General features: G+C 34.6%; 2 protein-coding genes across 2 annotated transcripts in view; one reads left to right on the top strand and one right to left on the bottom strand.

Annotated features, from left to right (window-relative positions):
• Window positions 1-26,707, top strand: part of MNAT1 (MNAT1 component of CDK activating kinase) — a 203,261-nt gene that overhangs the window by 111,296 nt on the left and 65,258 nt on the right. The window contains exon 7 of the mRNA XM_055304419.1: window positions 23,069-23,190. Within this exon, the coding sequence (XP_055160394.1) occupies window positions 23,069-23,190 (122 nt within the window). The remainder of the gene's footprint in view (window positions 1-23,068; window positions 23,191-26,707) is intronic.
• LOC129496327 (ubiquitin domain-containing protein UBFD1-like) lies at window positions 17,426-18,626 on the bottom strand. The gene is given in 3 exon segments (XM_055304421.1): window positions 17,426-17,626; window positions 17,825-18,462; window positions 18,465-18,626. Coding segments are annotated over 3 exon segments (930 nt in total). The 5' UTR covers window positions 18,594-18,626; the 3' UTR covers window positions 17,426-17,463.

Below are 26,707 nucleotides of genomic sequence, written 5' to 3'. Positions count from 1 at the left end.
TAAGCACATGGAAATAACTTTGCACGTTTGAGAATTACTGACTTCCTATATGCTGTTTTTGAGAAACAGCAAATCATTCATGTCATATAAACACAATTATGATTATTTTGCTGGAACTTTTAATTTCTGGGGCTTACTTTTTCAAAAGATAAGTAATAGTGACTTCTTTCAAATCATATTATGACAACATAGTTGGAGAATCATAAACAAATTCAAATTGAATGGTGCTAATGCAAATAAATGGTAGACTTTCTTCCAAAACTTTCTGGGTATAGCTTTTGTGAGTTATATTCTGTTCTACAAAGAAATATTAGTGGTAGTAAGAATGGACTTTTTAGGATACATCTTAAGTCAGCATAGTGAATTTTGAAATGCCTGTGGTGCTAGATTTCTATATTTAAAGAATTTTGTAATCATATTAAAGATCTTGTATTTAATATCACTTAATATACTTGGATGTAAATATGTAGCATAATATTACTAGTCCTAACTTTCCGCTTTTTAAAACTGATACGCTCTTTAAGCCCAGCAGGAAACTAGGAGTCAGAGTGAGAGTATAAGCTTTGAGATTCATAGTTAATTCTTTTTTCATTTCTATAGTCTCTTGAGTTAAGATGAAAAGTAAGAGAGATGGGTAAAGACAGAAATGAAAGAAGAAAATGAATTTTTATAAGAAGTAATGTTAGATTTGAACCAACCGTATTACCAGTGGTAGGCACTCCTACATTGCCCTAGTGTATGCTTAGGTTCTTGAATGAGGATTATTGATAGTGATATGGCTCTATGAAATAAATAGTCTTTTTATTTCTGTGTTGTTGATTTTAGTTTTAGAAGTTAGAGCCAAACATTTAATTGCCTATTTTTGGTGCAAGGCCTCTTATCTTTGAAATGGTGAAAGAATGTTGCATATTTTTTCACTGCTTTCACCAGTTCTAGCAAAGTTCCATTATGTTTTAGCAAAGGCTATCAAACTTTCCCTTGTGTTCTAGATCGTGGCAACTTGCACTTTTCTAGTAGGAGCATTTGAGTTGAGAAAGTAATGGGGAGTAATTATAGGCTTCTGTCACTCTGTTCAGTGTTACAGAATGTGCCTCTTATTTTTATTTTTATTATTTTGCCTTTTTACAGAAGATAGGATAACAGTGTGATTAGGGATAGATAAGGGTTTTAATGTCAGACTGAGTGGATTCAAATTCTGGCTCTGTGAGTAAATGCTTATGGGACATAGGTAAATAACTATTCATTGTAATAATATAAACCTTATTCATTGGAATGCACCTTGCAATGTGGCAGGTTTTGTTTTTTAAAGATTTTATTTATTTGGGGGAGGGGCAACAGGAGAGGGAGAAGCTGACTCCCTGCTGAGTCGGAAGCCCAATGTGGGGCTCCATCCCTGGACTCTGGGATTATGACTTGAGCCAAAGGCAGATGCTTAACTGACTGAGCCACCCAGGCACCCCTCAGTGTGGCAGTTTTGTCAATAAAATGAAATGAAAATAAGCTCAGAAAAGTGTTGTTGTTTTTTTTTTTTAAAGATTATTTTTCATTTATTTGAGAGGGAGAGAATATGAGAGAGCACAATTGAGGGGAAAGGCAGAGGCAGAGAGAGAAGCAGACTCTGCCAACCAGGGAGCTACATGGGACTTGATCCCTGGATCCTGGAATAAGGGAGCCGAAGGCAGATGCTTAACTGACTAGAGCCACCCAGGCATACCTCAGATAAGATTTTTTGAGTGATTTTCTTAGATATTATCAATCACAAACTCTTTTCCAGATGTAACATATTAATTCCTCCATAGATAACACAGTAGATGATATTTTTAAAGAGGTAAACAAAGTAAAAGGAGGAGAGTGATTAAGTGACTAATTCCAAATATAAGATAAATCTTAGAACTGAATATAGAATTGTCCAAAATTTTAAGCAGTTTAAAGACAAAAGGAGAATCAGAAAATCATCTGTTTGAAGTTATAAACAGGCTAATAGGAAATAATGGTATTCTTCATTAAAAAGTATTAATGACTCTTTAAGTCCTTGACTTACAGATCATTTCATTTTGCAGATAATAGGAACCCTAAAAGTCACTCCATTCTTTATTGGGTTCACATTTTATAAGAATTTCTATTGAGCAGATATTGTCTGGTGAATATATATATACACACACATACAGACAACTGTTTTGTATTTTGTTGTGTGTGTGTATATATACATGTATATATGTATATATGTGTATGTATGTGTGTATATATATAACATATAATATGTGTGTGTGTGTGTGTGTGTGTGTGTGTATAAACTTTCCTCTGGCCATCACTTGGAATTGCTGGAAGCAGAAATCAAGAATTCATAGTAGTTAAAGTCAAACAATCTAGTGCTTTCTTTAAAATTAACTGTAGGTTAAGAAGCTTCTTAGGTGTGCTTTCTTTACTAAAATAACTGGAGGTTAAGAAGCTTCCTAAATACGAATTTATATTTTGTATTACTATGGTGATAAGTGTCAGTGTGTTTTTCTCAGTCAGAACATATCTTTCTTCAGTAAGATTTATGTATCCTAGAAAGTCTTACGAGACAAAGAAATGACGAGAAGTTCTAATTCAACTTTTATAAGAAATATTGTGGTTTGTGTGAATTAACAGACATACGGAGTTTTATCTGTGTCCTCTACATTTCATCTCTCCTTTATTTAGTTAGGTGTGCACGCTTATGCATTTGTTTGGGCATAGAGGTGTATTTATAGACTATCTTGGGATGAGGTGTTTAGCCATAGATAGGGATATTTAAGAAGGGGTTAAAAAATCCAATGGCTACTAAGACTAGAAGTGATCTTTAACATCCTGTCTACTTCTGAGATGGTCTGAATTTCATTTATAGACACTTAGATTTTAGTGAGGGCTTCTACCTTCCCAGTTCTTATCATGGTACACCAATTGAGTCTTTGTGGAAAATGTTAATGCTTTCTGAGAATCTGTTTTTTATATAGAAAATATGAAGATGAAAAGAATTGACCCAGATAACTTGTTGACACTAACTAAAAATACAAAAACATTAAGCAAGATATAAAATGATTAGTGAATATTTCTTAAGTCCATGACTTTAAAAGACAACTGCTGTTTTGTATTTTGTTCTGGGGGGAAAAAAAGTTTTACAAATGTTCTTTTTAAAATAGCAATAATAATCTAATAAAAACCAGATGTTCACTAAGCAAAATCATGCAATGCAGTTTCTTTCTTCCTAACACCTTAGTGATATCAGGAAATTTTGATTGCAGTGAGATCCAGGTTGGTGACTTAAGATCAGGGGAACACATTAGGAGCCAAGTCAGTAAGTTTGAGTGGAGTGTTTCCAATTAGGAACTTAGTATCACAGTGTTGTGGGCGCATAGAATGCCTGGGAAAGGCACTGGGTGCTAGATAGGAAAGCAAAAGGCAAAATGAAAGAAGCTAAAATTTTGGAAATTTAGAATTTTTGCCCAAGGCCAGGGTTGCACCCAGGAAAGATGAGGTAAGCTTGTTTGTTTTCTCTCCTGCATTGCTCCCAAGGCTCGGGACTAAATTTAAGGTAATTAATGTGGCTTATAGATTGTTGGCTTAGGATTGTACCATCATTCACAATTTTGTTTCTGTAGAAAGATATTTTGAGTTCTAACTTAAAGCAGACTTTTGATAGGTTACTATTTAAATGTTGATTGCTTGTGGTGATTTATCTGGTGATAGTGACTAAGAGATTTGTCTGTGAAGATGGTATGAAATATTTCTTATCTTCATGAGGATGATGATACAGTAGTAGTAGTAGTAATAATAATTGGTAGCTTTTTTGTAGACATTTGACACTGCTGTGTCCTTGAAATACATTTTACTTGATCCATGTAAAATAATTTTACAAGTAAAATTGAGGCCTCTAAAAAAAAAGTTGCTTAAGGTAGAGCTGAGATTTGACTCTGTGTAGACTCCAAAGTTCATGTATTTAGCATTGTTTTTAATAAAGGGACACATGATAAGGGAAATTTAAAAGAATAGGGTATTATAGGCAGATAAGATGTATGCTTGCATTCTTGCTGGAAAGATGAGATGTAGATGGGGAAGCTGTTGTAGTGAAGAACCACAACAATTGTGGAGACTGGGATTCTTCTTATAGGTGCTTTAAGTTATTTAGAGGTTAACCTGGGTTAACCTACTTGACATTGCCACTATTGGTTCTTTGGATTTTATTTTTAATTATAGTTATGACTTAATCAAGAGTAGTTTTGGTTATTTTGGATATCATGAAACACGTGTATTTCAAAATGAATTAGAAAGCTTAGGCATTTAAAAAATACCACTAGTGTTGACATAGTATTGGAACATAGTGTAAAATTAGGTCTTGAGACATTTTTTACATATTTGATTCATATTTTATAGTTATTCTCATTGATTTCGTATGTTGCCTCATGGTATAGATTAATACAGTGAATAAAACTGGTTAGTAATTTTCTTGCATGCTACTTACATCTAAGATGTAATGCCTGCAAAACACTTAAAATTTAAAATAATTCATTTTTTCTGAGAAATCATATATTTTGAGAAAAAATTGTTTTGTTTCAATGACAAATAAAAAAATGTTCAAATTCATAAACCTTGTATATCCTAAACCAAGGGAGAAAGTATTAAGGATATAAACTGTTTAAAATATCCTTTCTTAGAAGTGAAGCAACATGAATATGTTGCTTAAAATGTTAAACGTTAATGAAAGAAATTTCTTATTTAATCCTTCAGTTATTTTGTCTTTACTAAATAAATTTGGTGCCGTCTCTGAACATGTCTGTTTCACTGTTGAACCCCTAATTCCTACAAATATATCAGACTGTTTTCACCAGTAAAAAAAAAAAAAAGCAATAGTCAATTTAAAAATAATTTTATTTTTTAAATTAAAAATTTTTCATTCCAGTAAAATACACGTAAAATTTACCATTTTAACTGTTTTTAAGTGTACAGTTCAGTGGTATTAAATACATTAATATTGTGCAACAGTCACCACCATCAATCTCCATAACTCTTCCTCCTATAAAACTGAAACTTTTTGCCCATTAAACAGTACTCCCACCCCCTCCACAGTTGGAAGGACATTTTTTCCCCCAATTGTGTACTTACTAGTAATGAAAAAATGAAAAGAATTTAGAACAAGAGAATATTCACCTGAATCAACATATTTCCTTTATTTTGAGCAATTAGCTGATAAGCTAGTTTGAACCTGACTTCCAGGATAGAATACTTTTGGGTTATATTAGTTTCTTTGTTTTCAATAAGGCAAATCTTGATGATAGATCAATTAGCAAATCTTGAAGAATTAATGTAAATGAAAAAAAAGAATTAATGTAAATGGTGTGGTAATTCCTGTTATAAGAGATATTTCTTAGAACTCATGAAAGTCCTTCTTCCCCCAGGGTTACAGATCTACTGTTGAATTAAGGAAGTAGCCTGGCAGCAGTCTTGTGTATCTGAGCTGAGTTCAGAATTTAGAATGGGAAATGTTTTCAAAACACTGTGGGAAAGCTAATTAAAATTGAACTTCGGAAAAAAGAAAATACAAAACAGGATAAAAGTAAAGATTAATGCTTTCGCTCGGATGTTTTTAAAAGATCTATATAAAGTACTGTACTGGTTTTAATCTGTTATAGATCCTTGAAGATATATTTATTACTTAATTACACTAACCTTGCTAAAGACCGCAAGACAGGTAATTACCTGGGTCTGAGTATAGAAGTATTATTTTTAAATAAATATTAAGAGACTAAATTTAATGTATCTTAATACATGTGCTTTGTGTGTTGTTAGCTTTTTCCTAATGTAAAATGAATCTCAATATGCCATATGATTGGTGACAAATAAGAAAGTCTTTGTGCAATTAAGAGAGGATCTGTTTATTTAAGAGCTCTCAAAGGTTGTAAAAGATTATACTTGGCTATATGTGAAGGATAAATGTTGTGCAATAATGCCCCTTAGTTCCCCTTTTATAATAAATCTCAGCTGTGTGTTCAGCACAAGGGCTCAGTGCCAAAAAGAACAGGTTCAACTTGTCTGTGAGGATTTGCACCACAGTAAAGTGCACAACTGCTTTTGTAGAGGTCATTGTAGAGGTCATAGGCATGTACAGTTGAATGAAAGCAACTTTAAAAACATAGTAGAACAGATAGTGTTATTTAAGATTCAAGAATCAATGTTAAAAAAATTAAAAGGATAGAAAGTCATAAAAGGAACTCTCACATTTTTCACTTCATGTTTGTTTTCCTTGTTTTTAAAATAATTTCTTTGGCAAATTGGGCCAGTATATTTTAAAAGAACTTCATAATTGCTTTAAAAAAATTTATTTGTTTGAGACAGAGACAGAGCAGGGGCAAGGATAGAGAGAGTGGGAGAGAAGCAGACTGTCCACTGAAGGCCGAGCCCACTGCTGGGGGCTCTTGCTCCATGGCCCTGAGATCATGACCTTTTTTTTTTAATATTAATTTATTTATTTATTGGGGGGCGGGGCAGAAACACAGGCAGAGGGAGAACAGCTCCATGCAGGGAGCCCGATGTGGGACTCTATCCCGGGACTTCAGGATCATGCCCTGGGCTGAAGGCAGGCGCTAAACCGCTGAGCCACCCAGGGATCCCCCCTGAGATCATGACCTTAGCTGAAACCAAGGGTTGGATGCTCAACTGACTGAGCCACCCAGGTGCCCCCATAATCACTTTCATAATAATTGCTCAGACTTGGAAACATTGACTATTTTAATGTTTGTTAAATTCTGAGGAGTGCTCTGAACAGAGTTTGTATAATAAAGGTAGGATATGACCGTGGTAAAATGAAGTGTGTGTGTGTTCAGGGGTAGGCTCAAAGGAGTGTGGATAAATTCTAATAAAAACATAGATGTAACCTAAAGGAGAATGTCTCCAGGGGTCATATTTCTCCTGAGCTTATTATTGAAAGACTTAAAATTAACAACAACAAAGAAAATGCTGTCTTTTATTTATATGATCTTTTCCCTTTTTTTGTCCATTTATATGTCACAAATACTTTTATATATTTGTGGTAAGTAGAAATAACTCCGAAATAGCAGGTAGAGAGAGTATAAGACCCATGACTCCAGCCAATGCAAGGTTTGAGTTTAGTATAATGAACAACAGAAAATGATACAGCTAAGTAATTAAGTAGATGCAGAGCTTACCTAGAATTAAGTTTTACCTAGAATTGTATTTGGTCATAGAGTGACTTGTTTCTTTTTCTTTTTTATGGTGATAAAAATGGCAGGCAGCCATTGTTTTCAGTATAGAGATTAATTAGTAATCTTTTAGAATATGCTTCAGCAATTGCAGCTGATTGGCAGTAGCACCTGTCTCAGCAACTGGTAGAATGTAAGTGCTTTCATCAAGCCTGTAATTTCCAGAAGGGCTTCAAAGCTGTATTCATTAAAGTCTCCCATACTAATTACTTTCTTTGTCCTCTGGGGTACTGCTTTACTAAATGTACCTCTCTATTTTTATTTATTTATGTAGGTATTTATGTATTTATTTATGAAGGTTATAAAATAGTTAATTTTTTTAATTAAAAAAACTAAAATTATTTGATAGTCTGTGTACTATTGTATTTGTGAAACCACTGTCTATGCTTGGTGAACACATAATGTTCCAGATGAAAAATTTACCAATTTTGTGATTTCTTTGCATTGCTTTTATAATTCATATCATAAATATATCTATAAATTATGAAAAAGGATCTGTTAAAGCATAGTAAAATGTGATTTAAAGGATAAGTTATTATAGTCAACTTTCTAGGAAGGTAGTTTATTTATTCTTTCTAGTTGAAATAATGTTTCTGATTCATATTTCAAAGTATATTCAGTTTATATGGATTTATAGACAAAGTACCTATTTGTATTATCATTTGAGGAAGGCAGTATTTTTACTTGTTATGAAAAGACTGAACTTTTAAGAGAGTATCTATTTATTTATTTTTTAAGATTTTATTTATTCATTCATGAGAGACATAGAGAGAGAGGCAGAGGCACAGGCAGAGGGAGGAGAAGCAGGCTCAAGGCAGGGGAGCCTGATGCGGGAATCGATCCTGGGACTCCAGGATCACGCTCTGGGCCAAAGGCAGGCGCTAAATGGCTGAGCCCCCAGGGATCCCCTAAGAGAGTATTTAAAAAGGTTGAAGAAAAAATAAAAAGGATGTAGCACATATCTCAGTATAGGTGAAATTTTCATTGTTCTGAATGTATTATGGCAAAGTTGAATGTGAATATTTTCTAAATGTAAAGTTATATGTGAACTAGGGTAACTTTCATTTAAAAACTACCTATAAGGCACCTAGGTGACTCAGTCCGTTAAGCATCTACCTTTGGCTCAGGTCATGATCCCAGAGGCCTGGGGATCAGGCTCCATGTGGGGCTCCCTGTTCAGAGGGGAGCCAGCTTCTTCTCCCTCTGCCTGCTGCTCCCCTTGCTTGTGCTCTTTCACTTTATCAAGTAAATGAATAAATGAAACCTTAAGAAAAACCTCTACCTATAAACTATTTTTTAAACTAATATTTTTAAAACAAATGAGTACTTTCTAATTTATGTTTCATAAATATAAAGATATGTTGCTAAATACTTGACAATAGAGTCAGTTCTGGTGGTGTATCCTTTCTGTCATACCTTCATAGTGTCTAACATCCACTAAATGTTTGGATAAATAACTGAATTTTCATACTGCAGTCCTGTAATAGAAGAGTGCTTGGTGGATTCTGGCGGTATAGGCTTTAAAATCTGGGTAGGTTACTCGGCCTTGGGAAACATCAGTTTCTTTTCCTGTAAAATAGGCAAAATAATATTTATTTCAAATGTGTGTGTAGTACCTAGTACAGTGTATAGCATACAGTAGATGTTTAATAAATGTTTCTGTGTCCTTTCCATGGAACCCCACTGTTAATAATCACGTTCTATACCTGTATGACTTTAGTAAAAGACAATTTAGGCAAAACTGCAAGTGAACAGGGAATCAGAGAATCCTAAATGTTCTATTCTATTTTGCATTTAAGAATATAGAGCTAGGGGCACCTGGATGGCTCAGTTCATGGAGTGTACAACTCTTGATCTCAGGATTGTGGGTTCAAGCCCCACGTTGGGTGTGACAATTGGTTAAAAAAATAGAATCTTAGGGAAAAAAGAATGTAGATCTAGTTGCACGGTGGTTTTTGTGAGGGGGTTGGCAGTGCTGATAATGGTAGTAGTGTTTGACATAACACATAACTATGTGTGTTTGAAAGAAGCAGTTTAGGGTATTCATACCATTTGTTGTTTGCTTCTAGGACAGATGAAGGATAAAGTCAGGGATGCCTGGGTGGCTCAACGGTTGGGCATCTGTCTTTGGCCTGGGGCATGATTCCAGGATCTGGGATCGAGTTCCGCATTGGGCTCCTTGCAGGGGACCTGCTTCTCCCTCTGCCTATGTCTCTGCCTCTCTCTCTCTCTCTCTGTGTGTGTGTCTCTCATGAATAAATAAGTATAATCTTAAAAAAAAAAAGATAAAGTCAATTGTAGCTTGGCTTAGGTTTAGGATTTTACTTATTTTCTACAACGGGAATGACACAGTAACTACTCATTCTTTAGTTAAATGATCTCAAATAGAACCAGATTTGTGATATAGTTTTTGGGGAGGATAACTTTGGAGTAGGGGATTGGAGTGAATTGGATACTGATCATTATAAAACATTTGTTCATTCATCAAGCAAGCATTCCTAGTATATCCTAACACTGTACTAGGCACAGATAAATAAAATAACATGATCTCTTGAATTATTCAGTCTCTTATTATGGTATAAAGAAGCTTTCTGCTACCTTTTCACTAAAAAATATTTTTGCTTTAGAAGACTAATAAGCTTACCATGCGATATTTTTTGTTTTGCTAATATAATAGTAATATTTGTAGAGAACTTTCTATAAATCAGTTTTTTATTTTATTACATTCCAAAATGTAGACTTGATATATAAGTTGTCATTATTATTGGGTAACTGAAAGTCACCTAAAGTGCCAAGATAAGAATTCTTTCTGGAAACTCTTTTGGTAATTACTAAAAGTAATTTAACTAAATAAAATGTTATGTATCTGAAAAGTTTTAAAAATTTCTGGCAAATGTTGCTTTTCTTAATATTATTGCAGACTCTTTTAAGGAGGCAGGTTTTGTCTCACCAAATAGTCTCCTTGATGTTTTTCTTTTCTGATCTTTTTATAGAAACAGATATGATTTGCTGGACGCTCTGTCCTCTTGGCAACAAACAGTAGTTCAGTAGCAAGACAAGCATCAGAGAAAGAATGTAAAAATAATACTTTTCAACACTGCCTCATTTACCAGTGCTTCAGGAAAAATAAAACCTAGAACCACAAAAATAAAATAAAATCTCTTCCTTGGACCCTACTTCTTCTTTAAGCTACCATCATATCTCTCTCTTTTCATTTTATCTTAAAATTTGATGAAAATAATAATCATGTTTGCTCAATGTTCTACTTCCTCAATTCTCATTCTTTCTTCAATCATCTACATTCTGGCTCCTACTTTCACTATTGTACTGCCTAGAATGGCAGTACATTCCCTTCCATTTCAGCCCCATTCACCCTTCATCTCAGATGTCATTTTTTTCCAAGATAAATATTCAACTGAATGAATATTTAAATACCTGTCATGTGTAGCCAAGTCATTATTATATGTATATTTAACTTATTTGAATTCAACTAAAGTTGAAAATAACACAAAACTGGGGAGAAAAATAGCAAATAATTCTTTTATTCTTTCAGTAAAAAAATGTTTTTGAAACAGCGTAGTTGCCAAACCAGCCAACTACTTTATCTGCTTTTCCACAGAACCCACAGTAACCCATTCCAATGCTTGAGGAAAAACTAGTTTATTTATGTAAAGCAATTAAAATATGCATAGGGGAATATATAGTTTATGAATTTTATTTAAAGAAGGGATTTTTGAGAGGTTATTTTGTCCAGTTTTGCTTTACTCTGACCTTTGAACCTAATCCTTGTATAAGTTATGACTTCACTGTTATAGTTTTGTTGAATTTAAGTCAGTCACATCACTTAGGACCCTTCTAGATACCATTTGGACCACTTGGATGTTTTAGTGTAGAATTGTCTGAGGCAGAAATGACTAGCTTATTTGCATGTTTCAGGAGATAAATTTGTATGAATGCAACTATAGTAAAAACAGGTGAAAGCATAGGGAGAAAATATATTCCTTTTGTATTTCATGTTCATCTCTTTAGTTTGAGATCTTTGGCTTTCTGAAAACTAATGGTATATGCCTACAAATATATTATTGAATTTAGTTTCTTTAAAAAAAAGATTTTATTTATTTATTCATGAGAGACACAGAAAGAGGCAGAGACAGCAGGCAAAGGGAGAAGTAGGCTCCATGCAGGAGCCCGCTGTGGGACTCGATCTCGGGACTCTGGTATCACACCCTGAGCCAAAAGCAGTCGCTCAACCTCTGAGCCACCCAGGTGCCCCTTGAATTTAGTTTCTATATGAACCATAGTATTTCTACACTAACACAAAGGAATTTATAGAAATGGTTTTTTTAAAAATATGCAGAACTTGGTTATAATTATAATTGAGATGCCTTAATGATAATGATCTTTTTAATAGATAATTATTTCCTAATTTTCCTCCATTCTAAATTTCTAAATATGTTAAATTTTATTTTTGAAGTTTTTTCTTCAAGGAATAGTTTATATTTATTTAACAGTAAGAAATAAATACATGTTAACAATATATATACAAATATATTTGTGTAACAATAATTCTACAAAAGAATTGATATATTGTTAAAGGATGCTTTTCTGTGTGGTAATTTGAACACTAACTGCTGTATGTTGTAACAAGGGCATTGCAAATGACTGTAGTTAACAAAGCCTTAAAGTAATTCCACTTTAGTGAACAGATTGTGATGAGGTTTCTGGAGCCAGTGTGACAGAAATTGTTTTGGAGACTTGGCTTTGCTAAGGGAGGGTATAACTCTTTTAGAACCATTTGCTTTCTAGTGATGAACAAGAAGCTTAAGCCCAGCTAGATACAGAAATTCTTCTTTAATGTTTTAAAGCATATCTTACATATTTGGATGGAACTGATCATCACTAAAGAACTAGAAAAATATGGTGCTATTCAGGATAAAACTTCTTTCATATTCTTGAACTTGCTTTTTTTGAGAAGGAAAATTTTGGAGAAAAATTGGTAATATAAACTAATTAAGCACCTTATTTTATTTATTTTGATACCATATTTTAAAAGATAAGGAATCCTCATAAAGTCTGATTTGTGGTAATAATTCAGCATTAGAATGCTTTAAAGAGTAAATCGTAATAGTTTTTAGGAAAAGTTCTGTTCATTGCAAAACATGCATTCAGAAAGGGAATGTAGTCTCATGATTCTAGTTGAGACTTGAGAATCTGGGGATTCATACTTGTTTTTTTTCACTGGCTATTTTTCTGGTATAATTAGAATAAAAATATTCTACATTAAATTTGGGGAAAATTCTTTTTTATTTTCATGATACATTATGAGGTAATGGCTTCTTTCCATTTAGTGGTCATGAAATCATAGCAGGTTAGACCTGGAAAAAATCTGGTCCAAACCCCAATTCACTCTCCACATCCCCATTTTAGATTATGAAAATGAAGCTGGGAGTTGTATCACCTCAGTTCATTTTATTTTTTAAAAATAGTAGTTTATTTTTTAGTAATCGCTACACCCAGTGTGGGGCTTGAACTTACAACACCCAAGACCAAGAATCACATCCTTCACCAACTTGAGCTAGCCCCTCCCTCAGTTCATTTTAGTTTAGAGGCAGTGCCAACATAAAAATATAGTTAGTTGCCTCTTACCATGTATGGTCTCATCCCTTGTAGACCTTAATGCTGTTTACTGTAAATTTTGAAAGAAGTTAGAGAAAGCCATTTCTATGGAGGAAAATGAAATGTACTTACCATAAAATTATGTGCTAGCAGGAAGTTATTACTATGCAGCTGTTGTAGTGATGACAAGCTGATACCATCCTTGAGTGACCAGAATAGCATAGTATAAAAATTGTTCTGCTTGCTACTTAAAAACATGAAAAACAACTGAATTACCAAAAAAGTATTAATTAGAATGAGCAAGTTGAAGACAGTGCCAGTTATGTTCTTTAACTATTCTTAATGCTGTTACAAAATTGCGAGAGACACACATATGCTCCACATAATTGAAAATATATATCTACGTCTATATACAGGTGCATACGTATATATGCAAAAGTGGAAAACATTAGGACACTAACCAACATAGAAACAGTATTTCAGAAAAAACAATTGATTTTCTAAAGGGTCTCCTATAGGTATTTTCTCTGGAAATAATAACCAGGATTGTAGTGGTTTAATGCTCTGAGAACCCTGAAATATTCTGGTTTTTAATTCCCTTTAGTACCAAGACACGCTCTATAGGATTTGATAAATTTAAGATTTTAGAGGACTCAGTTTATGAAAACAACCACCACTATCATTGTTTTTTTTCTTTGTTTTGTTTTGCATTTAGATGATTCAAAGACTTAATAGTAGAAGGCACAATCCCACTGAAAAGTTAGTAGAGAGTAAGCTCCCTGAGTGCAGGGCTTCTATCTGTTTTGTTCAACTGTTGAAGTTTTTAGTTTTGGACATACAGTTAGTATTCATTATTTGTTGCGTGAATAGGTGATGATAGCCACAGAATACCGCAGTATCATCTGAAATTTTGTTAAAATGGATTCTTAAGGGGCTAGAAGACACATTTCCAGCCTAGGGATAAAAAGCATCCACAAATTTTCTGTAATGAATAAGTGAAAGAGAACAATATTAAACTGTGGAGAAGGTAGAGTTGTATTCCTTATGTACCCTTACAATACCTGTGATTAACAAAATTTCAGTTGTTTATGCTTAGTAAGAGTGTTCTTAAATTCACAGAATATGGAAAACTGACTCTTAGAGTTTTCCTAGGGTTCATATTGCTATACCATATGACCATTCACATGCCCTTTTGTAGTATTCATTCATTCAATAAAACATCAGGTAGCTCTTTGTTGCCAGGTACTGTGCTGTAGAAATGGCAGTGAACATTGGGTATTCTAGTCTAATGGGTGAGACAGATGTTAAACAGATAATTACATACAGTTAGACAAGCTTACAGGACTTATTAGCAAATATGCTAAAAACGAGACTAGCCTGACAAGTCATATAAGCAAGACAGAAAAATTAAGAGAATCCTTAAAATTTGTGTTAAAGGATTTTTCAGAATCATTGAACTTTGATAAGTCCCTAAATTGCTAATACTTTATGCTTCTTTTTATGGTACTTAATAAATTATATACTGATTTATGTGAAAAGATATTTTAATTTTAGTATTTTTTAAAGTTTCTGTTTTAATTTCAATTAGGTAATATTCAGTGTTATATTACTTTTGGGTGTACAGTATATAGTGATCAACAACTCTATGCATTACCTGGTGCTAATCATGACAAGTTCAATCCTTCCATTTTAGTATTTTTATTATTGCTCATTTCAACAACCTAGATACTAATGATTACTAATGAACTATTTCTGTTGCTGTTACTTTTATTCGAAAATAATGTTTTTTTTAGTAAAGTTATTCTAAATGGTTGCTGCATTCTAAAAGTGTGTATGTGTTCTTTTAACATAATGACCAGAGGTTTTTTAAAGTTGCTTTCAGAGTTAATTTCACTTCTTACTGAATGGATTCCAGAAATCTATATCATATAGTTTTTTATTTGGAATTAAATCCTGATATTAAGTTATCACAAAAGATAGTCTGTGTTTCTCCTTTATATGAGGAGAAAGAATAATGAGTAATATTTGTAATGTATAGATGTTCTAACAGTTAAGTTTTAAATAGTAAACTATTTTTACAGTAGTCTTGAAATTTGCTAAGTAAGAAAAGCTAAAGAATATATTTCAAATTATACTTAAAATTATAGCTATGTATAATTTGCTTGGTCAGCATTATTCCTCAAATATTGCTATGTTTTTCTATATGGAAATGAGCTGAATTTTAGAAAATCTTTCCCTGTGTGCATATATTTTTGGCTGGCAAATGATTGAAATATAATGTAGAGCTCTCAGGTATATCTTAGAAGAGAAACAGGGGCTCCATTTTGTTACATTTTAGGGGAGTAAAAACATTACACAACTTGCATGGGTATTGGGTTGTGTGATTTGCTGTGGCTCTTACTACATTTTTATCCTCAATGTTTCATTTATTTATTATTTATATGACAACAACAACAAAAGTTGGAAAGGCCTTAGTTTTGTGTTATATTCTTAGAAGTAGCAAAATGTACTCAATTACCTAATGTGGGTGTTTTTCAAGACATTTGCCTCCTTCAGATCTTATTTATTCTCATGACTTGTCTATCACTTTGATGATAAAGATGGCAGAATTTCTCTTAGGTTTGTTTTATATTTTCTACCTTTACTGAGAATTTGTTCTTGGATATTTCATTGTCGACAATGTTGATTTGAACCACCATCTTAAACTTTATATTTTGTAAACAGCTTTATGGAAGTATAATTTACTTATTGTAAAAAATTACTCATTATAAATGTGCAATTCAGTGGATTCTTGTACTTCTTTGCAGTTATTCTGAATTCACACTTCTAACTCCTCACAAGCATTAATCTGTTTTCGGTAGATTTTTTACTGGTCTCTGTACTTTTACCTTTTCTGGATATTTCATGTAAATGGAATCCTACAATATATAGTCCTTTGGTTTCTTACACTCAGCGTAGTGTTTTTGAAATTCATCTATGTTGCAGCATGTATCAATATTTTATTCCTTTTTGTTGATGATTAGTATTCAGCGTATTTTATTAATATTAAATTATGAGTTAATATTCATATCGTATTGCATATACCGCATTTTCGAATTCGTTCACCAGTTGATGGACATGTAGATTGTTTCCAGTATTTGGCTACTATGAATAATGCTGCTAGGAATATCTCATACAAGACTTTGTGTGGTCATAGGTTTTCCTTTCTCTTGGAAAGGAAGGAGTGAAGTACTAAGTCATAATATATTATTTGTACACTTAAGAAAAACTGCTAATTTCTAAAGTGGCACCATTGTACACTCTCATCAGAATGTATAATGGTTCTAGTTTCTCTACATCCTCAATAAAATTTTTTATTGTTGTTCTTTTGATTATGTCCAAACTAGTGGCTGTGAAGTAGTACTTCATTGTCATTGTAATTTGGATTTTTAAAAAAGATTTTATTTATTTATTCGTGAGAGACACACAGAGAGAGGCAGAGACATAGGCAGGGGGAGAAGCAGGCTCCCTACGGGGAACCTGATGCGGGACTTGATCCCAGGACCCCGGGATCACAACCTGAGCCAGAGGCTCAACCACTGAGTTACCCAGGCACCCCTAATTTGCATTTTTCTTAAAGATTAATGTTGAGCATATTTTCATGTACTCCAACATTTTCCTCATAGGACTTGCTAAGACATTTTTATCTGTTGGTGATTTTAATTTTAATTATGTCAATGATTTGTCCTGTAAGTTCTTCTTCCCTGGCTTTAGATTTGAAAAATTGGGCATCTATCTCACACCAAGTGTTTTTGGGGACAGTTAAATTGAACATTACAAGGTGAAGTTTTGGCATCATTTTTTTTAAAGATTTTATTTATTCATAGGAGAGAGAGAGAAAGAGAGGCAGAGACACAGGCAGAGGGAAGAGGCAGGCTCCATGCAGGTAGCCCAATGTGGGACTCGATCCCCGGTCTCCAGGATCAGGCCCTGGGTTGAAGGCGGCACTAAACTGCTGACCCACCCGGGCTGCCCTATGAAATTTACCATTCTCATGGTAAACAGAATTACCACAGTGTTGTTTACTGTTCTCCACATCCTATAATTAAAAAAATAGTTTTTGAGCCTGCATTGTTTCAACCATAGCTATTAGAAATTTGTATAAAAATTTATCTTAAACTGTCCAGAATTTAAGATCAAACTTTTAAATTGAACAACCATCATTATATTATTTAAAAATAAGATATTAAAAGGTAGGTAGAACCCATACTAGACAGGAATTAGGAGATTTGACTCTTACTATGTGACTTTCCGAAAATTTATATTTTAAATACTTCTTTATCTATAAAATAAGGGAGTCAGAGGAAAAGAACACTGGCTTTAGAATGTAACAAAATTATTAGATTCTAAAGCCATGTCTAATCCTCAACCTACCATTAATACAGAGTGACCTAGCTAAATCACCTATTTTATTTTTTTATTTTATTAATTATATATGTATTTATGTATTTTTTGGGTTTTTTTGTTCTGAACAAAGTCCCAGAGCTCTGAAATCCAGGGATGCTGCGGCCCTCTCCCAGCAATGTCCTTCACTTTGGGTCAGTCTCCTGGGCCAGAGGTGAAAGTGCTTTCAAAAATACTGCCACTTCTCCAGTACAGTGTCTTTGATTGCATCCACATATTGAGTTGGGACCCAGTACACCCAGTAGTAAGAGGCTTCCGTGGGGCCCAACTGAAATGCCATCATGTGGTAGTCTTCGTGTCCTTCAATAGGTTCACTGACCACATTTTTTTAAAATAAATTTTTATTTATTTATGATAGTCACAGAGAGAGAGAGAGAGGCAGAGACACAGGCAGAGGGAGAAGCAGGCTCCATGCACCGGGAGCCGGACGTGGTACGCGATCCCGGGTCTCCAGGATCGCGCCCTGGGCCAAAGGCAGGCGCCAAACCGCTGTGCCACCCAGGGATCCCCCACTGACCACATTTTTAATGGAGCCCACGGGCAATTTCGCAGTCTGCTGTTTAGTGCCGATCCACAGCTGGTCTTGTTCTAGCTTGAAGATGAGCCTCACTTTGCCTTCAGACTTCTTGTGCATGCCAGATAAGGGTACCGTCTGCAGGCGCTCCTGGGCACCCTTAGCAGATGGCATCACATCTTCGGGTTTTCCTTTATTCAACACTTTCCTGTGTTGTTTCTGCCTGCAGAGTGGCTCCTTCTTGTTCTCTTCGGCCTTTGCATCCTGCTGGGCAGCATCTTTGGGTATGTTTACAGCCAAAACATCATTTATCGTGGAGCCAACCACCATGATCTCTGCTCCGCTGGTCACTTTTATTTCTCTCAACGTCTTATCCTCAGGGACGAGTCCCTTATACATGACTTTCTGCATGGCAGGAAGGAGACCTGTAATCGAGTGAATCTTCTGTTTCAGCTCGGAACCTGTGCTATCCAAGGGGAGCTTCACGTCGTGTTTAGTCTTGTTCCAGACGATCTTCAGGGCCACTAGCTCCCTGCCTGCGCCGCCGCCGGCGTCTTTGCTGTTGCTGACTGAGGCCTGGGCTGCAGGGTCCCCAGGAGGCTGCGCCGGGGCTGGCTGCAGGTTGCCTGGCGCCGCGCAGGAGTCCTCGGCCCGCCGCCCCCGCCGCCCGCTTCCGCCTCCACGCAGTTAAGGGGACGCGCGGGGGCCTCGGTTGCCACCACCTCAGCCTCCGTGTCCATGCCAGGTTCCTCCATGCCATCCAGAGCTCTGGACGCTGCCATGATGATTGTGTACAACACCCACCGCTCCCGCAGAGGCCTAAATCACCTATCTAAACCCCTGTTCCTTATCTGTGAAGTAGGAATAATAGTATTTATCTTATAAAATTATTGTGAATACGAATGAAATAATGCATAAAAAGCTATTAGACCAGTGCCTGGCACCAAGTAAATAATGATAACTGTTATTATACTAGATGATCTTTTATGTGCCTATAAACTTGCAGAAAAGATTTTGGATGATATGATTTCATTACTTCAGTAACTTGGGCTTTTTTGTTGGTATTTAGTGAACGATCACTTTTAGTATGACTTAAAAGAGCCTGTCTTTTTTTGAATATTATTTTCCTTGGAAAGCATTCCAGCTCTTGAAAATATCCATTCCATATCATCTTTTATTGGCCTTGCATGATTTATAAAATGAAAACAGAATAATAAAGTAATCTGTATTACTATGTTACTAGGACTATATAATAGGTTTTCTTCTTTAATTCTTAGTTTTTCTTTTTTCACTTCTCCTTTTTTCCCCCCTCACCTAATAATGTAACACTAATACTGGACTTTATGTATCATATGGCAGGAGAATTTAGTACTTGGCAGCCTATGAAGAAGATACTTTGAAACAGGAATGTCAAAATGTCACTCAAGATGTCCCACTTAGGGAGTTTTCTTCTTAACCCATGTAACTCCCTGTAGTCAGAATCATTGTTCAGAGATTGGATTTCTGTGAGATAGTAAAAGATTTAGTTTGACAGTTTCATATTTATTTAGAAAAGCTATGAAACATATGGAAGTTAGGAGTTAAAATTATGTTAACAAAGTTTTCTAGGTATTTCACTTCTTTTTTTTCTGGTGTATTACTCTAACAAGGTAAATGAATAAATCAGAATATCTAAAACCCATTTTTATTTATTTTATAGTAATAAATTTATTTTTTATTGGTGTTCAATTTGCCAACATACAGAATAACACCAGTGCTCATCTCGTCAAGTGCCCACCTCAGTGCCCGCCACCCAGTCACCCTCACCCCCCCTGCCCTCCTCCCCTTCCACCACCCCTAGTTCGTTTCCCAGAATTAGGAGTCTTCCATGTTCTGTCTCCCTTTCTGATATTTCCCACTTATTTTTTCTCCTTTCCCCTTTATTCCCTTTCACTATTATTTATATTCCCCAAATGAATGAGACCATATAATGTTTGTCCTTCTCCGATTGACTTATTTCACTCAGCATAATACCCTCCAGTTCCATCCACGTTGAAGCAAATGGTGGGTATTTGTCGTTTCTAATGCCTGAGTAATATTCCATTGTATACATAAACCACATTTTCTTTATCCATTCATCTTTTGATGGACACCGAGGCTCCTTCCACAGTTTGGCTACTGTGGACATTGCTGCTAGAAACATCGGGGTGCAGGTGTCCCGGCATTTCATTGCATCTGTATCTTTGGGGTAAATTCCCAGCAGGGCAATTGCTGGGTGGTAGGGCAGATCTATTTTTAACTCTTTGAGGAACCTCCACACAGTTTTCCAGAGGGGCTGCACCAGTTCACATTCCCACCAACAGTGCAAGAGGGTTCCCTTTTCTCCGCATCCTCTTCAACATTTGTGGTTTCCTGCCTTGTTAATTTTCCCCATTCTCACTGGTGTGAGGTGGTATCTCATTGTGGTTTTGATTTGTATTTCCCTGATGGCAAGTGATGCAGAGCATTTTCTCATGTGCTTGTTGGCCATGTCTATGTCTTCCTCTGTGAGATTTCTGTTCATGTCTTTTGCCCATTTCATGATTGGATTGTTTGTTTCTTTGCTGTTGAGTTTAATAAGTTCTTTATAGATCTTGGAAACTAGCCCTTTATCTGATACATCATTTGCAAATATCTTCTCCCATTCTGTAGGTTGTCTTTTAGTTTTGTTGATTGTGGTATTATGCATAACATAAACTTTACCATTTTAACTCTTTTTAAAGGGATGTAGTGTTTTTTTTTTTTTTTTTTAAGATTTATTTATTTCTTTGAGAAAGCGAGAATGAGCAGGAGGGGGAGAAGGAGGAAGGATCTCAAGCAGACTCCATGCTGAACATGGAGCCTGACATGGGGCTGGATCTCAGGACAATGAGATCATGACTTGAGCCAAAACCAAGAGTTGGATCCTTAACCAGCTCTGCCACCCAGGCTCCCCAAGTTTATGGTTCTTGGTATCAAGTATATTCACATTGTAGTCTATCCATCTTTAGACTTTTCTTTTTCAGTCTTCTCTAACTACAACTCTGTACCTGTTAAATACTAACAGCCCATCTCCTTCCTGTCTCATCCTAGCTTCTGGCAACCACCATTGTACGTACTTTCTCTGTGAGTTTGACTACTCTATGAATCTTAGGTAGTTGGAATCATACAATTTTGTCCTTTTGTAACTGGTTTATTTCACATAGCATATTTTTAGAATTTATCCATGTTTTAACATGGGTCAAAATTTCTTCCTTTTTAAGGCCAAATAATATTCCAGTGTGTGTATGCCACATTTGGTTTATTCATTTATACATCTATGAACACGTGAGTTGCTCCTACCTTTTGGCTACTGTGAATAATGATGCAGTGAATATGAGTGTACAAAAATTTGTTTGATTTCCTACTTTGATTATTTTTGTGTATATATGCAGGAATAGAGTTACTAGCTAATGTGGTAATTCTATATTTAACATTTTGAGGAATCCCCACCCTGTTTTTATAGTGGCTGTGCGATTTTACATTCCCACCAGCAACACACAAGAGTTGCAGTTTTTTTTACATCCTTGCCAAAACTTGCTATTTTTTTGTGGTTTTATTTATTTGTTTTGGATAATAGCCATCCTAAATAGTCATGGGTGTTAAATGGTATGTAATTGTGGTTTTGATTTGCATTTCCTTAATGACTGGTGACGTTAAGTGTCTTTTCGTGTGCTTAATGGCAGTTTGTATATCTTTGGAGAAATGTCTGTTCTAGTCCTTTGGCAATGTTTGATGAAGTACTTTTGAGGTCACATTGTTAGAGAAGTTATTAATACATGACAGTAAACTAGCTAGGATGATGCTACATGGGAATAAATTTAGTAAAGAGAAAAACCACAAGTCAGATGCAAACATTGTCAGTGGTTGTTCCTCATTGCCTCAGTTGCACTTTATCACTTTTAGGTCATGGTTTTTATTTATTTATTTGTTTTTTAAATAAAAGAGATAAATGTACTCTGTATTCAACTTAGTAATTTAGGGGAAAAGGAAACTAAGAGAGTAACAGCAGAAATAAACTATAAACTAGAAAATGATGGAGTTAATTAAGAGCTAATTTTTATTAAAAAGTTAGGAAATAAATTGATGAGAACTATACAAAGAAAAATAGAACTAGAGTTAGAATCTGAAAATATGGACTATAAAAAACAGGGATTTTTAAAAATTAGAATTTATGCTCAGATGTATGATAAATCTCAGTGTAATGATGGCTGAATTGTATGGTTGTAATCATATACAGTCCTTTTATTATAGTTGTTCAGTAGTTATTTCTTTTCAGAGAAATTGTGTTTCATTCAACTTAGTTTTTATTTATTTATTTTTTCATTCAACTTAGTTTTTAGCACAAAATTCCTCATGTGTATATGTAAGTAGACATGATACGCACACATTTGGTAAGTAAGGTTGATTCACTGTGAAGACTTAAGAGAGTAGACATATGTGGCAAAATTTTATGGAGAATAATTTCATTAGTGTTTTTCCCTAGTTAGGGTTTTCAATAAAATACTGATTTTACCGAAACTGTCAAAGCTGTATAATAAATAGGAAAATGTGAAGATGGACTAAGCTTATATGTTTGTTGAATTCTGCATTGGTATTGAATAGCTATACTCTTTAAGGCTAAATTTGAATTTAATGATGGATTTGACGTTCTTTTAAATCATGTGTCAATTAGTGTAAATTATAAAATGTAGGTTTCAGTAATATAATGAATTATACCTATGAAATAGAGTTAATGGGTAATATTTTTATTTATTTTATTTTATTTATTTTTTTGGGGGGTAATATTTTTAAATTTTATTTTATTTTTAAAGTTATTTAAGAAGTTTATTTATATAATCTCTATACCCAGTGTGGGACTCAAACTCCTGACTCTGAGATCAATAGTCGTATGCTCTATCAGCTGAGCCAGCCAGACCTCCCCAATGGATAACATTTTTATTTTTTAAAAAGGATTTATTTATTTATGTATTTTAGAATGGGTACAGGTAGAGGGGAAGGGAGAGAGTCCTAAGCAGACTCCACACTGAGTGCAGAGCCTGACTCAGGGCTCAGCCCCATGACTGAGATCACAACCTGAGCAGAAACCAAGAGTCCAATGCCTAAGTGACTCTGTCACCCAAGTGCCCCTGGATAATAACTTTTAGAGTGAGGAATTTAGTCTACAAATAAGTGGTAAAATGAAAATGAAAGGTATTGCTTTCCTTAATTTTTCTAACAGGGTCAGCATATTTCATTAGCACCTATTCAAAAGCTTGAAGAAGCTCTATATGAATATCAACCACTGCACATAGAGACATGTGGACCACAAGTTCCTGATCTTGAGATGCTAGGAAGACTTGGGTAAGTGTCCAAGAACTTCTGATTGAGGAGCTGATGCTTAGGGCTTTTCTGTTTGTACTATTTTGAATTTACTCTTTAGAAAAGTTTTAGATTTTTAATTTTAGAACTTTACTCTTTTGTGAAAAATGAATGCTTAGTACTAAGTGTACACATTTTTTTTTTTGGTATGGTTTTGTTAGTTCTTTTGAGATTAAGATTGGATTATATTCTTCTTTTAATGATGTTGTTGGTAGCCATACTGAAGTAGCTATTCATTCTCAGCTCACTGTGTAATTTTTTAGAAATAGGAGCTTAATTACTGCCAGTAAAAATACGAGAGTTGTGACCTTGCCATGAAAAAGAGTAGGTGTACTGGTTTTCTGCTGTTTATAATGTAACTATATTTATGAGAAATGAGCCACAAAATATATTTAGTCAAAAAGTATAATGTAGTATATCTATACTGTCCAGTTTAGTATCCCTCTGTTTCATGCTTCTATTGAGCACTTGAATGTGTCTAGTACAAATGAAGAACTGAATTTTAAATTTTATTCAGTTTAGTTTAAATAACCATGTCTGGCGAGTGGCTCCCATATTAGATAGCACAGGTTTAAATATTCTAAATAAGAAGCTGAGATTGCCAGATTGTATTAAAAACAAGATTTATTATATGTTTTCTACAAGGAACTGTCATTATATATAAAAATACAGTTTCTCTGAGCTTTCCAAGTTTCTCTGTACTTCTTAAATCTATAATTTGTTGTTTATATTTTGTAAATATCTCAACCATTATTTCTTCATGGATTTCTTTTTTATCAAAAGACTTCCTTTGATCTTGCTATTTTTATATCTAGCATTTCCATATCCTTTTTGCAATTTCATATCTTATCTGAAATTCCCTGTTTATACATATTCTCTGTCTTTTTTCCTAGATCTTTTAACTTACTAATCATGTTATTTTTAAGTGCCCCTTTGATAGTTCTATCATCTCTGGGTCTGGTTCTATTGATTATTTTATGTCATGATGATAGATTTATTTTTCCTGCTCTTCTGTGTTTATTATAATTATTATTTGAGTATTGGATATTCTGTGTGATAGAACAGCAGAGACTGAGATAAGTAATATTTATGCTCCACAATATTTATGTCTTTTTTTTCTGTCAGGGCATTAGTATAGAGAAGTATAAAGCCTGTAGTTTAATTTTAGTTTGAGTCTTGTTGTTGCTCCAGTTGTTGCTCAAAGGTTTCAACTTCTTCCAGTTACAGTCTCTTGCCACTTTGTGCCTAGTATGAGACTTGGAGTGTTGGAGGAATCTTTTCAGTCTTCTTGCTCCACTCTCAGCTTTCAGCAGGCTCTGCCAGCCTGAGCTATATAAGATTCTCTCTTGGCGCTCCTCCCCAGCAATGGACTGCTTTTCCTCTTTACTTGGAATTAGCTTTTTGGTGGGAACAAGGGGATTTCTTAGTTCTCCTGTTCCAACTTTAATTTAGCCTTAGGAGGTCTTGTGTGCTAGAACCTTAGGCTGGTACTTTCTTGGTATATCTGTCTCTTTCCTAGGCAAACAACTTTTATCTCTTATTTCAGGTGAGTTTGCTATTCCTCTCCCAGCCCCACAACTGAACTCTGTCCTATGTTGGTAGGCATAGAAAATGTTGGGTATAAGACAGTTTCCTGTTAGTCCCCTGATCTGTGCTTTGCATCATTGTGTTAGTACAGGTAAGAATTGTCTTTCCTCAGTGGTTGAAGGCTTTTGTCTGTGTCAGTATGGAGTTGAGGAAGGTGGCAGTAGGTTTTCTAATTCTCCCCCAGTGGCAGCCAACCTTTGCTTTTCCTAGCAACTGAGTCCTGCCTCTTTTTTTTTTTTTTAAAGTCCATTTCCTCTTGTATTAAGTGTTCTATTGCCAATTTTTATTGGGTATATTCAACGGAATATATTCCTTATTTCCCTCTTTTAATCTGCTATGGTGCTACTGCTGCTATATATATATGTGTGTGCATATTTAATTAACTCTATTAGAAATCTGTATAAAATAGATGTAGCTTGCTTAACTGCATTTTTCCCAACAATTTTGAGTAAATTGTTAATTTAATAAACTTTGGCAGCCCCTTTTTGGCTTTGTTTTGCCTTTACCATTATGATTTAGATTTTAAAATGTAGGGTAAGTATCCTTTAGATAAAATATTACCATAGTGTTTGTACTTACCCCAAGTTTTTCATACCTGAAATCTTATTTGAACTTAAATAAAGGAGGCTGGATCACTTTTTTTTGGGGGGGGGGTGGTGGTGGTGGTGGGTGAGGAACTTTCATTAATCTTTGACTATTTAGAATACAGTTCCAGAAATAATTAATTAAAGATTTTATTTATTTGAGAGAGAGAGCACACAAGCCGAGCTGGTGTTGGGGGGAGGTATGAAAAGAGAGAAAGGGAGAAACAGACTCCTTGCTTGGCAGCAGGGCTTGATCCCAGGACCAAGAGATCATGACCTGAGCTGAAGACAGACACTTTAACTGACTGAGCCACCTTGGCACCCTCAGAATTTCTTGAAGTAGACTTTTGCTTCTCTCAACAAAAACCACATATATATTCTATACCCACAATAGTTAAAAAGGCAGATTGTTCTGATTTCAAATAAACATGTATGTTTAAGTCAATAGACCTTGACTGAAACAGTTTTTTTTAGCCATCTGTAGCTAAGTAGTGTAGAAATTTCTAGATCATCAACACTGATATCAGAATTGCTAAAGAAACTGACATTTTCTGGATATAGAACTATTTATTTATCAATAGAATTCATCTCACATCTCTTCAGCCTTCTACCTTGAGAACGGAATTGAGTTACAGACAGCTTTAGTATTTGGAGCTGGGATTAGCTCAAGCAGTCTTTTTGGTAATGTTATGACCTCATACTGAAACATTTGCCAAAATAAATTCTGAATTGATTTCTTATGCTATTAGTTCATTTTCTTTTCTGGAATTATTATTTGAAGCTACATGCTGTCTAATTGTTTTCTTATTAAAAAAAGATTATAAATCTAAGGATATATTTTTATCGAATTTCAGAAAACATTTAGAGAGAAACTGAAAAAAATTTGTTCTGTGAAATAACTTTTCAAAGAATGATTTGTATCTTCAAAGGTGCTGCTCTTAGGGTACAAGTAATATAAACAGGTTGACTAAAGGTATAATAATTACACATCATCTATCCTAAGAGTTGTCCATTTCTTGCATCTAATGAGCCTCATTTATCCATTTATGGCAGGCGCCCCCCCTTTCCCCAATCTTCTAGCTCCTACTCGTCTCTCTCTTTTTCCTATTACAACAAAATTTCCATCTTATGTTATCCTACAAACTTTTTTTTTTTGAAGCCAGAGTTTATTTCTGTGTAAGCAATACACATGGAACTTTCAGAAGGCTAAACCTGAACAGATTCAGTTTTTCTAGAGGCGAATAGAGAGTAAATTAACTACTTTATTTCTATTTTCTTGTATCTGCTTTCAAATCTATGTGACTTGGTGAAGTTAAGAATGGTACACT

The sequence above is a fragment of the Nyctereutes procyonoides genome, unplaced genomic scaffold (assembly GCF_905146905.1).
Source record: "Nyctereutes procyonoides isolate TBG_1078 unplaced genomic scaffold, NYPRO_anot_genome, whole genome shotgun sequence".
In the NCBI taxonomy this organism is placed as follows: Eukaryota; Metazoa; Chordata; class Mammalia; order Carnivora; family Canidae; genus Nyctereutes; species Nyctereutes procyonoides.
The sequence above is the reverse complement of the archived record's forward strand: the minus strand, read 5'-3'. Positions and strand labels throughout refer to the sequence as shown.